The 12,242-nt window shown below is 52.1% G+C and overlaps 8 protein-coding genes across 8 annotated transcripts; 6 read left to right on the top strand and 2 right to left on the bottom strand.

Moving 5' to 3' along the window:
• Nucleotides 1–741: 741 nt before the first annotated feature.
• On the top strand, nt 742–1,198 carry GLOTRDRAFT_46844 (uncharacterized protein; the record flags this gene model as incomplete). The annotated part of the gene is made up of 3 exons (XM_007870515.1): nt 742–835; nt 897–966; nt 1,033–1,198. Coding segments are annotated over 3 exons (330 nt in total), but the record flags the coding sequence as incomplete, so codon positions are not given.
• A 95-nt stretch (nt 1,199–1,293) lies between these two features.
• Nucleotides 1,294–2,429, top strand: GLOTRDRAFT_64187 (ubiquinone biosynthesis protein COQ4, mitochondrial). The gene is made up of 3 exons (XM_007870616.1): nt 1,294–1,542; nt 1,597–1,823; nt 1,888–2,429. Exons 1-3 carry the CDS (start codon nt 1,341–1,343, stop codon nt 2,329–2,331), a joined length of 873 nt encoding a protein of 290 aa, XP_007868807.1. The 5' UTR covers nt 1,294–1,340; the 3' UTR covers nt 2,332–2,429.
• Nucleotides 2,430–2,464: 35 nt separating this feature from the next.
• On the bottom strand, nt 2,465–4,856 carry GLOTRDRAFT_140226 (uncharacterized protein; the record flags this gene model as incomplete). Its single annotated transcript, XM_007870617.1, has 5 exons — nt 2,465–3,378; nt 3,441–3,530; nt 3,585–3,632; nt 3,690–4,489; nt 4,546–4,856. The coding sequence occupies 5 exons, from the start codon at nt 4,854–4,856 to the stop codon at nt 2,651–2,653; spliced, it is 1,977 nt and encodes a 658-aa protein (XP_007868808.1). The 3' UTR covers nt 2,465–2,650.
• A 207-nt stretch (nt 4,857–5,063) lies between these two features.
• GLOTRDRAFT_111980 (uncharacterized protein) lies at nt 5,064–5,468 on the top strand. Its single transcript, XM_007870618.1, has 3 exons — nt 5,064–5,203; nt 5,251–5,316; nt 5,378–5,468. Exons 1-2 carry the CDS (start codon nt 5,108–5,110, stop codon nt 5,311–5,313), a joined length of 159 nt encoding a protein of 52 aa, XP_007868809.1. The 5' UTR covers nt 5,064–5,107; the 3' UTR covers nt 5,314–5,316; nt 5,378–5,468.
• A 1,135-nt stretch (nt 5,469–6,603) lies between these two features.
• On the top strand, nt 6,604–7,189 carry GLOTRDRAFT_140227 (uncharacterized protein; the record flags this gene model as incomplete). The annotated part of the gene is made up of 6 exons (XM_007870619.1): nt 6,604–6,639; nt 6,691–6,794; nt 6,857–6,910; nt 6,965–6,992; nt 7,049–7,106; nt 7,161–7,189. 6 exons carry the CDS (start codon nt 6,604–6,606, stop codon nt 7,187–7,189), a joined length of 309 nt encoding a protein of 102 aa, XP_007868810.1.
• A 453-nt stretch (nt 7,190–7,642) lies between these two features.
• On the top strand, nt 7,643–8,957 carry GLOTRDRAFT_140228 (uncharacterized protein; the record flags this gene model as incomplete). Its single annotated transcript, XM_007870620.1, has 3 exons — nt 7,643–7,842; nt 7,898–8,253; nt 8,310–8,957. The coding sequence occupies 3 exons, from the start codon at nt 7,643–7,645 to the stop codon at nt 8,876–8,878; spliced, it is 1,125 nt and encodes a 374-aa protein (XP_007868811.1). The 3' UTR covers nt 8,879–8,957.
• Nucleotides 8,958–9,170: 213 nt separating this feature from the next.
• Nucleotides 9,171–10,492, bottom strand: GLOTRDRAFT_47202 (uncharacterized protein; the record flags this gene model as incomplete). The annotated part of the gene is made up of 7 exons (XM_007870539.1): nt 9,171–9,353; nt 9,406–9,570; nt 9,631–9,784; nt 9,838–9,878; nt 9,935–10,014; nt 10,071–10,416; nt 10,469–10,492. The coding sequence occupies 7 exons, from the start codon at nt 10,490–10,492 to the stop codon at nt 9,171–9,173; spliced, it is 993 nt and encodes a 330-aa protein (XP_007868730.1).
• A 775-nt stretch (nt 10,493–11,267) lies between these two features.
• Nucleotides 11,268–11,615, top strand: GLOTRDRAFT_131743 (uncharacterized protein; the record flags this gene model as incomplete). Its single annotated transcript, XM_007870621.1, has 1 exon — nt 11,268–11,615. One exon carries the CDS (start codon nt 11,268–11,270, stop codon nt 11,613–11,615), a length of 348 nt encoding a protein of 115 aa, XP_007868812.1.
• Between the last annotated feature and the right edge of the window lie 627 nt (nt 11,616–12,242).

The raw sequence follows: 12,242 nt of genomic DNA on the forward strand, positions 1-12,242 counted from the left end.
AGCTGGGCATAAGATACGTCCCTATTTTACACTGTATATCATAGAGCTGACACAGATATTCCTATCTTTCTTGAAGTATCATCTGAATTCCACTAGACCTCTCAGGATCATCTTGTATATTCCTTGATTTGCTATAGAGCTCTGAATATATTATGGATTTCCCGCATTTTTCACAATTTTTCTGGCCCTTCTACAGCCTGCAATCAATTCCAGATACCAATGATTTAATGGCTCTGCAGATTGGGTGAACCTGCAGAGAGCCTATGTCATAGAAGGCAGGAGCCAATCAGAGTCCAGGAATCCAAGCCGACGCGGCCCGCACCTCAGCCACTGACTACAAGCCACTACAATAGTCAATTCCCACGATAAGCAATAAAAGTAAAACCGCCATGCGGACTAGGACAAGACACACAATCGATAAATTCACCAAAATATTGTTGTAGACCCGTATAGCATACGCCCAGGACTAGAGAAAATAAAAGAGAGATAAGACGAAGAATTGAGCCCGCAAATGAGCAAACAATGGTCCCAGAGACTACAAAAATGCACCAAAAGTGGTTTTGTAGTCTCACATACAACCGGACATCCAATCGGAGTTTCAAAAATGTAGTCTGCAATACAAAACATAACTCCCACGACTTCTCGGCACAAACAGTTCTCACGGGGTACAACATTCGGCACGCAGGCATATTTTGCGCGTAAGGACTCGTCCTTCGTACCTCAGGACTCGTAATAATCCCTAGGTCCAAAGCCGTCTGGGGAGACGATGCCAATGCATTCAAACCCCAGAGGTGGATCAAAGATGCTCCACCGGCCAAGGCGGGTGTAGCAGTGGGTGTCATAGGCAATCTGTGAGTGCCATACCACTTCGTTCGACTGCAATTGGCCTTGCTGAGCACCGTCCATGAATCAATCAAGTATGACATTTCTGAGTGGCCCGAGAGCCTGTATTGGCTGGAGGTTTGCGTAAGTATGACAGGACTTTCAGATCAGTTTATATGAGGATGCAAGTTGAACACGCGTACCTTGCAGGATGATAGAGATGCAATTTATAGTGGTTAGCCTTGTCAACCACTTTGAATTCCAAGTCGAGAAGAGCGTCCCCGAAGGGGGCAATGCTGCGACGTTCCCGCTCGTGGACGGAGAAGATGATAAAGGTCCGCAGTTGCCATTGCGTATATCACTCGTCCAGTGCTAGTAGTCTCCGAGAGAGAAATAATTACATACTACTACATGTGCTACTACATGCCAGTGTGAAATGAAACTGTGGCTGCAGAGCATTGCGAAGTTCCCACGGGCCTGCTTGTCCTCTTGCCTGGCAGTGTCAAGCACTCTTCGAAATGTCCGCGTGCTATAAGACCCCGCTGCGTTCTTCAATCAGGGCACAAAGAGTATTCCCTTCGACCATCCTCAGAACTGTCCTAAGACGTTCCGTCGCGTCGAAGCCCGTATATGAAGGGCACATACCTTTAAACGCACTCGAGAATGCTTTCCTAGCTGTTGGATCCGCGGTCATGTCTCTCGCAGACCCGAGAAGAGGCGGTACGTAGAGTGACATAAATTTGAGCGAGATTCAAATGCCTATCTCTAGTTCAGATATGATTGCGGCACTCGGAGAGACTACCGCTGGTCCGGCATTACCTCGTCTTCGAGATCTTATGCTGGAAAACGCGGAAGGCCGCCAGATTCTGAAGGACAGACCACGAGTGAACTCTCATACGGTGGATATGGACGCGTTGGCCCGACTACCTGAAGGTACATTCGGCCGGGCGTATGTGACCTGGTTGGAACGATGCGGCGTAACGCCAGATACACGAGAGCCGGTGAGTGCAGCGCTGACATTCGTTCGCGCGTTCAGATCGTGTCAATAGACTTTCCTCGACACAGGTACACTACATCGACGACCCCGAGCTAGCCTACGTCATGCAGCGCTACCGCGAATGCCATGACTTCTACCACTGCATCTGCAACCTCCCCGTCAACGTCTCCTCCGAACTCGCACTCAAATTTTTTGAGTTTGTGAACCTCGGCCTGCCCGTTGCCGGCATCTCCGCCGCGTTCGGTCATCTGCGACTGTCCTGGCCTCAGCGTCAGCGACTCTTCGCGGAGTACGTCCCCTGGGCACTGAAGTGTGGGAGCAGTGCGCGGAGCATGATCACCGTGTATTGGGAAAAGCGGTGGGAGCAAAGCGTGCAAGAGATGAAGAAGGAGCTGGGGATATGGGATCCCCCCGAAGCAAAGTGGCCTAAAGCCCTGAGCGAGGCGAAAGCTGCTGCTGCCAAGCGGGCAGCTGTGCCGTCTCATGGAGAATCTCAATCACATGTTGTATAGACCTCAATCTTTTGGCCAACTTGCTGATAGATATCTGCGATCCGCCGCAAACAATGTTATATCACGGCTGTGATCTACTACCCCTTGTCAACCGCGTATAGCTTCGAAGTGACTATAACGCATAAATTATAGGGTCTAAGTCTTTTTCTTGTGAATTTCTCTACACATACGTAGAGAAATATGATATGCAAGTAGAATGGACGTGATATGAATGCTCTCCAAAAAATGTGATTTGTGCAATATTGCGAGACATGCCAGGAAAAAGGAACCTGATCAATCCCCAAGGGATCACCTCACCATCTCCATCAAATATCTAATCCTATGCCAAGCGGCCAATCTTCGACCTTCCCCCAAAACTCGGGAGCTTTGATGACATCGACATGCTCTTCGGCACCGGCAACTTAGTCTCGGTCCCGGTCCCAGAGAACTTGTGCATCGACTGCGAAGGAACCCGCAAGCCGGAGATCTTGGGTTTTGACTCGCCATGACTGGTCACCTGCTGCACAGGTTTCTTGGACTCTGCCACAGCGCGCGGGAGCACAGGAGGCCGCTGCACCCCCGTGATACGTGCGGGACCCATTCCTGACCTGCTGGTCGGGACTAAGGCGGACCGAGTCCCAGCAAGTTGAGTGCTCATGCTGGCCGTGGGCGCAATCGGCTTGTGAGTCGAAGGAAGCACAAACTTCGAGCCAGGAGCGGGTCTCTGAACGCCTTTCACCACGACACGAGGCTGAGTTGAGATGACGCCCCCAGAAGTGGACGCCGAAGGGGCAGCAACGGATGGTCTTCGGGTTGCGCGAGACGCAGGAGCGGGAGCCGCAGTAGGCCTCGCGGGTGGATGGGCCGGCCCTTCAGGACTGTGGGGATCAGCGGAGAGAGTCTTGTAATGACCTTTGCCTGTCCCGGCGCGCTTCACGATGCGCAGGGCAGGCACAGGTTGAACCGCGGGAGCGGCTTGGGCGAATGATGGTCTCGTCGACGGACTGCAAATGTCCGCGCGAGATAGCCTACGTGGCTTGGTCGGTGCTACTGGTGTCCCATTTTCGTCTGTTTCGCATCAGAGTAAGATGTGGCAGTTAAGAGTGATGCTACAACCGAGCAGAACGCACCGATGGAATTCGACCCGGCTTCCTTACTGGAACCCGGGGAGCATTGCGGCACAGAGTGCCGTATCGCGCCTCTAGCACTGGGCTGGGGGGCTGATGACGACCAGTTTAGTTCTTACCAGCAAAGCGTGCGTATAACGGACTTACTCGATTCCTGTGAGGTAGACAGCCCTGGGGCCGTGTTATTTTCCGGGGCTATACGAAAGATAACAGTTAGTCAGGTGGAGGTAGTAGCATACTTATAGGGCGCACTTATGACGGAGAACTTCGAGGTAGCCTGAGGTGTAGATGGTGTGGGAAGGCGGTCCGAGTCCCTGTGACCCAGATTCTCGAGTTGAGAGCTAGAGCTTGACAGATCTTCCGCGGCATCGCTAGCAGGTCGAACAGGTCGCGCCTCAGCCGTAGTATCCTGCTCTGTCTCCTCGGGACCGTTGGGGCCAGATCGCTCATTCTTAGCGATGATCGCCTCCATAGCCTTCTCCTCAGCCTCAATATCAAAATCGTCTTCCGGAGCTGATTCATTCAAGAACGAGATCCTGTCATTCAGCAGATCGAAGGATGATTCCGCTTGGAGATGCATATTGAAAGAGGTGTGTAGATCAAGGGAGTTGCGGTTCTTGGACCTTAAAATATGCCTCGTACCGGATTTCGGAGTCGCACCCTGGGGTGCGAGATATGAACTAGAAATTGCCGACGATGTGCTGGCGGATGGCGGCAAAGAGGACAGGGAGGCGTTAACCAATAGGTTAGTCGTGGACGAGGGGATGAGGTGCGCAGTAGACGTATCCAGCGATGGCGCGTAAGATGCATCTTCTTGAGGTGCCCGTGAGACGACTATGGAAGTCGGTAGCGTACTTAACTCAGAGGATGACAGGTCCCCTTGATCGCTGGCGGCAATTGTTTCTCGGGCGGGGTTGGCAGATGTCGAATCCAGAATAGCAGTGCGGAGGTCACAATTCGGGAAGGAATGAGCGGTATTGGTCTTGTATAAGTGTTCCTGGGTCACGTCCGATTGTGCGGGGGATTCCGTATTGGCTAGAGGTCGCAAAGCACTGACAGCCGGCCATTAAGTACAGAGCAGCATGTAACAATGGTTAGACCTCCTTACCGCTCCTGCAGTTGATTAATTGCAGACGTGTTCTCTCGATTCTGCGGCTCTGTCTCCCCCCATTGGTCGTCTTCAAGATTGCCACTTTCTATGTCCACCAATTGCCCGCTATACTCCCAGAGCGAAGGTCCTTTCTCAGTTGTATGAGTAGAATAAGTCTTGTTAAAGAAAGCCGTGAGTGTCAATCTCTCTTGACCATCTCCTTCGTTCTCCTTGTCCGACTCGCGCAAAGTAGGCGATTTGGGAGCAGAAACTGAAGGAGATTTCAAAGGGTCAAACAAGCTAAGCAAACTCTGCCGTGGTCCGCTCATGATGGTCGTTACAGTTTAAGCAAGGGTCGTCTCAGCAGGTAAATGTCGGAGTGGAAGCGGGGAATGTCGCGAGGTCACGGAAGTGGTGGCATCACACGCGACGTCGCACGTGTCAGTTGAACTTAGTCACGTGCTACTAGTTATGTCAGCAACGTGAAAGGCAAGTTCTGTAGTTCAGAGCTTTGTGGCCGTCTACGCTGTTTTGAGAGATACAGTACTAGGCCGGCGTCGTGATTGACTTGTACCATATTATGGGTATGCGTTCTCTAAGGTCTATATCGAGAGTAGTACGCCGGATGATGCGCATCTTGATGGCGCCGATATATAATCAGAACGAAGTCTCTCCTGTGAGTCCTTTCACCCCCATCTAAGATAAAAGGGCTAATAACGACAGGTTTATCAAGACGAAAGATACTGTCTTATAGCAACGGTCACAATTTTCTCCGTATTGAGATGATCGGTAGCGTCCGACCGGAAATCCGACGGTCTTCGTGATATCTGATACCCAACCTGTAATTCAGTTGCATTCAGGTACTCTGCCCTCGAATACCCAGCTATACCCTGTACCATGACAACCAGCACCTGCTGGTAATTCTATTCTGTGGTTCGAGGATGTGATCTTTACTGGGAACGCGTATATATACCTGGCCTTTAGCGCTGCAATGCGATACCCTCCCCTATTAATCATGGAGAATGAAATTCTAGGCACCGTTTTTGCCCCGCTGCTCCTCGGATTCATGGTAGCAACAGCGTAAGTACCTGCTTATGACACACTGTACGCTACCTGAGCTTTAGCTTCATTTCCCGAACACAGATTGTATGGGATCACCTGCGGGCAGGTAATCCGCTACTATTCTACCTATAACGATGATCTACCTTCCACGAGAATGCTGGTGAGCTGAGTCTTGCGTATGCCATGACATATCTGAGGAACATACACTCATAGGTTGGATTAGCCTTTGTGGTGCGTACTCTGTCATTTAGAGATTAATCACTAAAATTCCCTTCGCAGATGGATACGGTACAGCAGCTCCTCATGAGCGATACCATCTGGTTCTACCTAATTTACCGTTCCGCTGGAGACTCTCCATCTATCCGCAAAGCTTACTGGCATGTGTACCTTTGCGTAATATGCCTCTCAGACTTACCTTCCTTCCAGGTCCCTCATTGCATGTTCTTTTTTGTTCGCACTGCTTGCGCTTCATATTCACCACTTGTTTCTCAGGTCTACGTTGTACCGACTGTGGGTCTTTTATCATATTGAAAGTCACGCGAGTCTTATTGATGGTGCCCGACAGGAGACCGCGGTGGTTATTGTTCAATGGCAAGTCTAATAAGAAACGTTTTCTAGATCCCGCTCTTACCTTACTAAGGTCCAGCCTTTTTGTTCGAAGAATCTGGATTGGTAAGGTCTTATTAAACGATTGGCCGTCGTCTCACCTGCGCGTCAGTGTCTGAGCACAACCCAATGACCTACTTGTTTGTAAGTTTGGCGTACTCCTCGCGGTACACTTGCTGAAGCTCTAGCAGTATCTCCCTATTGTGGTGGGCACACGTATGCGTTCTATTCTTACTAGATATAGTAATATGTATACTGACATATATTGCTGTGGAAGTCGGAACAATAGGTAAGTACGTATCTGTGGAATATGATGTTTTCTTACCCTACATTTAAGGCTACGTCACGAAAAGGTATTATTGCTGCATTCCAGTCCATTGATCATTCGTGACGCCCTGGCCTAGCTTCATGTTTCCGGATTTCGAGAACGGATCTAAATACGAAGTACGCTTGACCGAATATTTCTCCTTGAGACATTGTTGACCGTTGTTGTAGTGGATTGCGATTACAACGGCAGGATGTCGGACGATCACAGACCTTGCCATTGGTGTGGCGATTTGCATAGCTCTCAAGGCTAAAGCTGGATTACTATGGAGCAAGTACGTTTCTCTCTCGAGACTCTTATAGCTCTACTCGACGCTCACCATCTCTCTACTGCCAGTTCATTCGTCAAACTTATTGGGGACCTGGCAATCGTATCGGGGGTCCTTACGAGGTACGCTGCTCGTACGCTCATATCATGATACAAGAAGATCAAACATGAGAATAGCCTCGCATCCACAGCTTACCTGATCTCGGTATGTCTAACGTTCTCCTCCGTACCGTTGCCCTAATGCGCGGTGTGCACGTGTAGTTGATCACTAGGCCTTCGAACTTGACTTACACTGGGTTGTACTATGTATACGGCAAACGTAAGAATTGATTCCCTGTTCTCCCAGAACGACAACTGACTCTGAGCTCCACAGTTCATGTTAATACTCTACTAGCCGGGTAAGCTTGCGGTTCGACTCATATCTACCGTCCCCGCTGATCAGTGGGACCCATTCTCAGACTTAACGCAAGAGAACTGCTCAGAGCTCTTGCCAAGAACCGCTTTGTCCCTAGGGCCCCTCCAGGATGGCCCCGGCTTTTTCGCAATAATTCGTCGCATCGGACATTCCCCTTTCCGAGTGTCTGATTTCCTTGCGCTTGACATCTGTATTTTATTGGTCTTGTACTATACCTCTCAATTTCCAGGTGGACTTAGACACATTTATTTCACGGCCTCGACTTCACATATGCCTTACGTTAGCCGGCGTTGTACCTCTCAATATTTGTTCGTGTTCCATTTTTCATGACCGTGGACTCTGGTGCCACATAGGCACGTGGACTTACTTAACTTAGAAGCGGCTTAATCAACGTACTTAGTCCGGGCTTTGCCACTGTCATTACATTTCTACTTGCTACGATGAGTACTGAAACGGCTGTAACGATTTCTGAACCGCATGCTGTGGTGAACACAACTAAGAAGCAAAAGAAACTAAAACCTGCGCGGAAACAGGTCAAGCCGGGCGAGGTGGAGAAGAAAGAGGCGCCTCAGACCGGTCAAGTATACAACATCTGGTATAACAAGTGGGCAGGCGGTGATAGGGAGGATAACTACTCCAAGTGTGTATCCCTCGTGCCTTTACTTTGATGAGATGACTTACTGACTTCATCACAGCAAAACTAAGTCGCAGACGCGCTGCAACATCCGTAAAGATGCGGGCCTGACGCGCGCCAACACGACTGGGATGAAGTACTATTGCCTCTTCTTCGCGCGGGGATGCTGCCCGTATGGTTGGGAATGTGAATACCTGCACATGCTGCCTGACGAGTCGACGGAGCTGCCGGATAACTCAAAGGACGTGTTCGCGCGGGACAAGTTCGCAGACTACAGAGATGATATGGGCGGTGTCGGAAGTTTCCAACGGCAGAACAGAACACTGTACATCGGACGGATCAAGGAGACAGGAACGGGGCCTGAGACAGAAGAGGTGGTTAAGCGGCATTTCAAGGAGTGGGGAGAGATCGAAAAGAGTGCGTCTCTCTTGGACCGTATTTCCTTCTGAACTTCTTGTCTGAAATCTCTCCAGTTCGAGTACTACAATATCGCTCCGTCGCCTTCGTCACGTACGTCTCGGAGCTAAACGCCCAGTTTGCCAAGGAGGCGATGGCATGCCAGTCACTTGACAATGACGAAATCCTCAACGTACGATGGGCCACGGAGGACCCGAACCCGACGTCGAAAGTGGCGGAGAAGCGGCGGCTGGAGGAAATCGGACAGAAGGCTATCCAGGAGAAGATGGACCCACGGATCGTGGATGCCATGCGCGCTATGCGGGCGCTCGAGGATGGCGACGTGTTGGATGAGACGGAGGAAGGAGATGACGGCCCGGATACGAAGCGGCGGAGACTGGAAATCGAGGATGGGAGAGGAGAGAGCGAAGAGCCGGACTACGAGAATGAGGCGGAGGAGTTGCTGCGAGAAGAGGCGGAGCAGAAGAAGGCAGGCCTGCTCAGCACGGACACCCTGGAATCGTTGAAGTATTTCGCAGAAATACAGAAACAAACCGGTGTGGCAAGACTGGCCGCGGTGAAGCCCCCTCCAGCTCCAGCTCCTGCTGCGTTAGGTCTGGCGGACTATGCGAGCGACGATGAGTAGACCTTTTGTAATATAATGTGCTTGCACTCCTTTGTCGATTTTTCTCTTTTATTCGACAGAAAGGATTCCTCGAAAGGTTCCCATAAATGCGCTCACAGTCGATAAACTGATGCCGTTCATGAAGTGTACTAGATCGAAGCAGGAACTCTTTATATCCTCCAGGCACTGGATATCGTCCCTCGGAGTTGCCTATAAAGACAATTGTAGTGGATATATTGTGAAGTGACAGTGTTGGTCAGTCCGTAGATCATGACATATATTATACATCCTAGCAGCGATCATTGTTACCACATCACTCCCGACCTCCTCCACTTCCGTCCGCTTCGCCACCCCCGTCTTGCAGCCCAAGCTCCCGGAGCCTCCGCTCCTCCTCCTCCAGGTCCTCCTCCTCCTTCTGCTTCCTGTACTTCTCCAGGTCCCAGTCCTCCTCTTCGTCGTCGTCCGAGTCCTCGAACCACTCGGGATTGTATTGGAACTGTGGCGCAAAGATCAGCACTTGGGGAGTGATGACAAAGACACAGACGTACAAGATCTCTGCCGCTCATTCCCGTGTTCTTCCCGGCTGCCGCGGCGGTGCTCTTTGCCTTGCGGATGGCCTCCTCCTCTGCTTGCTTCTTGTCCATCCGAGTCTGTTTCCACTTGGCGAACGTCTCTGGCGTCACTGGCGTTAGGTTGCTGCCCAGTTTGTGCCGCTGTGTTCCGGGCGGTCAGAATGGCTCAGCCGCACTCAGGGAGACATGGGGATTGCGCACCTCGACTTCCAAGAATTCCTCAAGACTGATCTCCGCTGCTTTGGCAGCGTCCTCTTCACGCTTCTTCTGCGATTTGAGGACGAAGCCTGGTGGGAGGGCGTGCCGATATTGGCAGTTCTCGCCACCATTTGGACATTCCCAGAACCAACCGAACCTTTGTGCCAGTTCGTCAGCAGGATCATAGGTTGCTATGCAAAGGGTACCTACTTTCCAGATTCGATGGCCTCGATGAAGTACTTGCATACGATCTGTGGAATTATAAGCGTGAGGGCATGTGAGCGGTCTGAACAGGTAGTGAACGAACGTCTGTCGTTGTCCGTGGATTGCCATGTTTTGATAACACAACGCTACGAAGCTTCTCTTCGTCCCATGTGTCCATCGTATCTGTGCCATCCGTTCATTCGCAAGTGACCCTCTCCGGCTTTGTAACCAGAACGTACCCTTCGCCTTGTCCTCTCTCGTATCCGCATACACATTCCTCTTCTCGACCTTCCTCTCCACGTTCATATCATGGCTGAACTTACACTTGCTCCCCTTCTCGCAGTTCCCAGCCTTATAGAACACACACAGCACTGTCTTCGGGTCCACGCCGAACGGCACCTTCTGCGTCTGCACGGGCTTGAGCAGCGCCGCCTCCTCTTTCTTCTTCTTCTCTGCCTCGAATTTCTCCTTCTCCCTCAGCGCTTTCTCCTTCTCCTTTTCCAGCTGAGCCCGCGATTTACCGGCTTGCGCTTGCTGTGCTTGGATCTGGGCTACCTGTTTCTGGACCTTGGCGGATTTGTTTTTCTAGCACTCGGTCAGATGCTTGTTCGGCGGGCCCCTATATAAATAACCGTACATTTTTCATACCAAAGGTCTGCATTTCTTCATCAGGCACGTTCAATTGAACGAAACGGAATACAAACGAGCCTTATCCTCTTTAGGCTTCGAGGAGCTTGCCTTCGGTTGCTGCTGCTTCTTTGGTGGCATGTTGGGCGATGCTAGAGAGTGTGGTCAAGCGGAATTGTGGCAGGCAGAGGGGGCTCTGAGGATATGGCGGACAGCTGTGAAGCTGCAGACTGAAGGCAAGACTTTGTATGAATGTGAGCGTTACGCAGGTCACAGTGACAGCTCCTGCTTTCGACGGCGACGACGCGCTCACTCAAGCGCGCTATATGGGCTCCACATAGGCTATTTTTTGCTTTTCTGGGCTCCAGCTTATGGATAATTCGCCTGGAGTACTGTTCACTGTGCTGGCTTACCCAAAAAATGCGTCACCTGCGCCCCTAATCTTGGGGAGTTCGGGTACCGACTTGAGCAATACAAGCGAGAGCAGAAGCAGCAGGCGAGCTGGAGTAGAGCGGTGGATGCACCTTCAAAGATGCTGCTCCCCGAACCGCGTCGCTGGCGCTCCTAGTCTTTGGGAGTTTCGGGTTCGCCCAGTGGCAGCTCCGGGAAAACTGCAGCACCAAGGATGTCACCCGTTTGCACCAAGGTCAGTCCTTGCACCACCTCTGTTACTCATCTGTTCCCCATGGATAGAGGAGCATCGATGCACCTCTGCGTGTGCTCTCCTATGCTTGCAGCTATGCCCATCCCCATTTTGGGCACTGCACCTCATACCGCCCTGCACCTTGCACCTCACTGCACCTCGCACCATGCACCTCTCGCCTCACACCGCACTGCACCTTGGCCACTGCACCGCACCCACAGCACCCACACCGCACCGCACTGCACCGCACCGCACCGCACCGCACCGCACCTTGCACCTCGCGCCGCACCTTGCACCACGCCCCACGCCCCTCGCGCCACACCCCGCACCTTGCACCTGCACCCCGCACCTCACCTCGTGCCTTGCACCTCACCTTGCGCCACAACTCAGGGTGCACCTTGCGCGGCGCCTCGCCTCGCACCCGCACCCCGCGCCCCGCGCCTTGCACCGCACCTCGCACCCCGCGCCCCGCGCCCCTCGCCCCTTGCACCTGCACCTGCACCTATCACTTTGATTGGCACCCCCACTGGCCCCTACACCTGTGTGCCCCTGCGGCATGTAGCAGCACCTCAAAGCGCTCAACACTGCTCCGCTGCGTCTCTCTTAACCTCTCTTTGACCTAAACTAAATTGCTCCTCCCGACTCCTAGAGTTTGGGAGATCCCGGCTTCACCGGTTCGCGTCGTCGGGACTCCTAATTTCCGGGAGTCCCGGCTCAGCCACGATCTCCAAACCCCCGCCTGGTGGCCCATTTGCGGCGGGAAGCCCTTCGGGCTTTCTCCCGTAATGCTGTGTACCCCCCCTTCATGTGTGACCTGCCAGCGGGAGGAATACAAAGTTCGGAATTCTATGCCGCCGTGAGGAACGAGCAGAGGCATAGAATATAGACTTTGTATGAATGTGAGCGTTACGCAGGTCACAGTGACAGCTCCTGCTTTCGACGGCGACGACGCGCTCACTCAAGCGCGCTATATGGGCTCCACATAGGCTACCTTTTGCTTTTCCCTCCCTGCCCACCCTTATGTTTGATAAGCTGCAGATTGTACAATGCCTGGTAGCTTTCCTCTCTCCACACTGTTTTTCCCACTGGGTTTTCAGGTGGCATGAGAGGTTTTGAGGCACCCATGGCTTTCATTGCACCC

The sequence above is a fragment of the Gloeophyllum trabeum genome (assembly GCF_000344685.1).
Source record: "Gloeophyllum trabeum ATCC 11539 unplaced genomic scaffold GLOTRscaffold_00012, whole genome shotgun sequence".
Lineage (NCBI taxonomy): Eukaryota > Fungi > Basidiomycota > Agaricomycetes > Gloeophyllales > Gloeophyllaceae > Gloeophyllum > Gloeophyllum trabeum.

What these genes read in the sequence shown, in the direction of transcription:
- GLOTRDRAFT_64187 (XM_007870616.1), top strand. Translation starts at nt 1,341, where the DNA reads ATGTCCGCGTGCTATAAGACCCCGCTGCGTTCTTCAATCAGGGCACAA. An exon ending in CGCAGACCCGAGAAGAGGCG is followed by an intron (nt 1,543 to 1,596) that starts GTACGTAGAGTG and finishes TCTCTAGTTCAG; the next exon opens with ATATGATTGCGGCACTCGGA. An exon ending in CGCCAGATACACGAGAGCCG is followed by an intron (nt 1,824 to 1,887) that starts GTGAGTGCAGCG and finishes TCCTCGACACAG; the next exon opens with GTACACTACATCGACGACCC.
- GLOTRDRAFT_111980 (XM_007870618.1), top strand. Translation starts at nt 5,108, where the DNA reads ATGGGTATGCGTTCTCTAAGGTCTATATCGAGAGTAGTACGCCGGATG. An exon ending in ATCAGAACGAAGTCTCTCCT is followed by an intron (nt 5,204 to 5,250) that starts GTGAGTCCTTTC and finishes TAATAACGACAG; the next exon opens with GTTTATCAAGACGAAAGATA.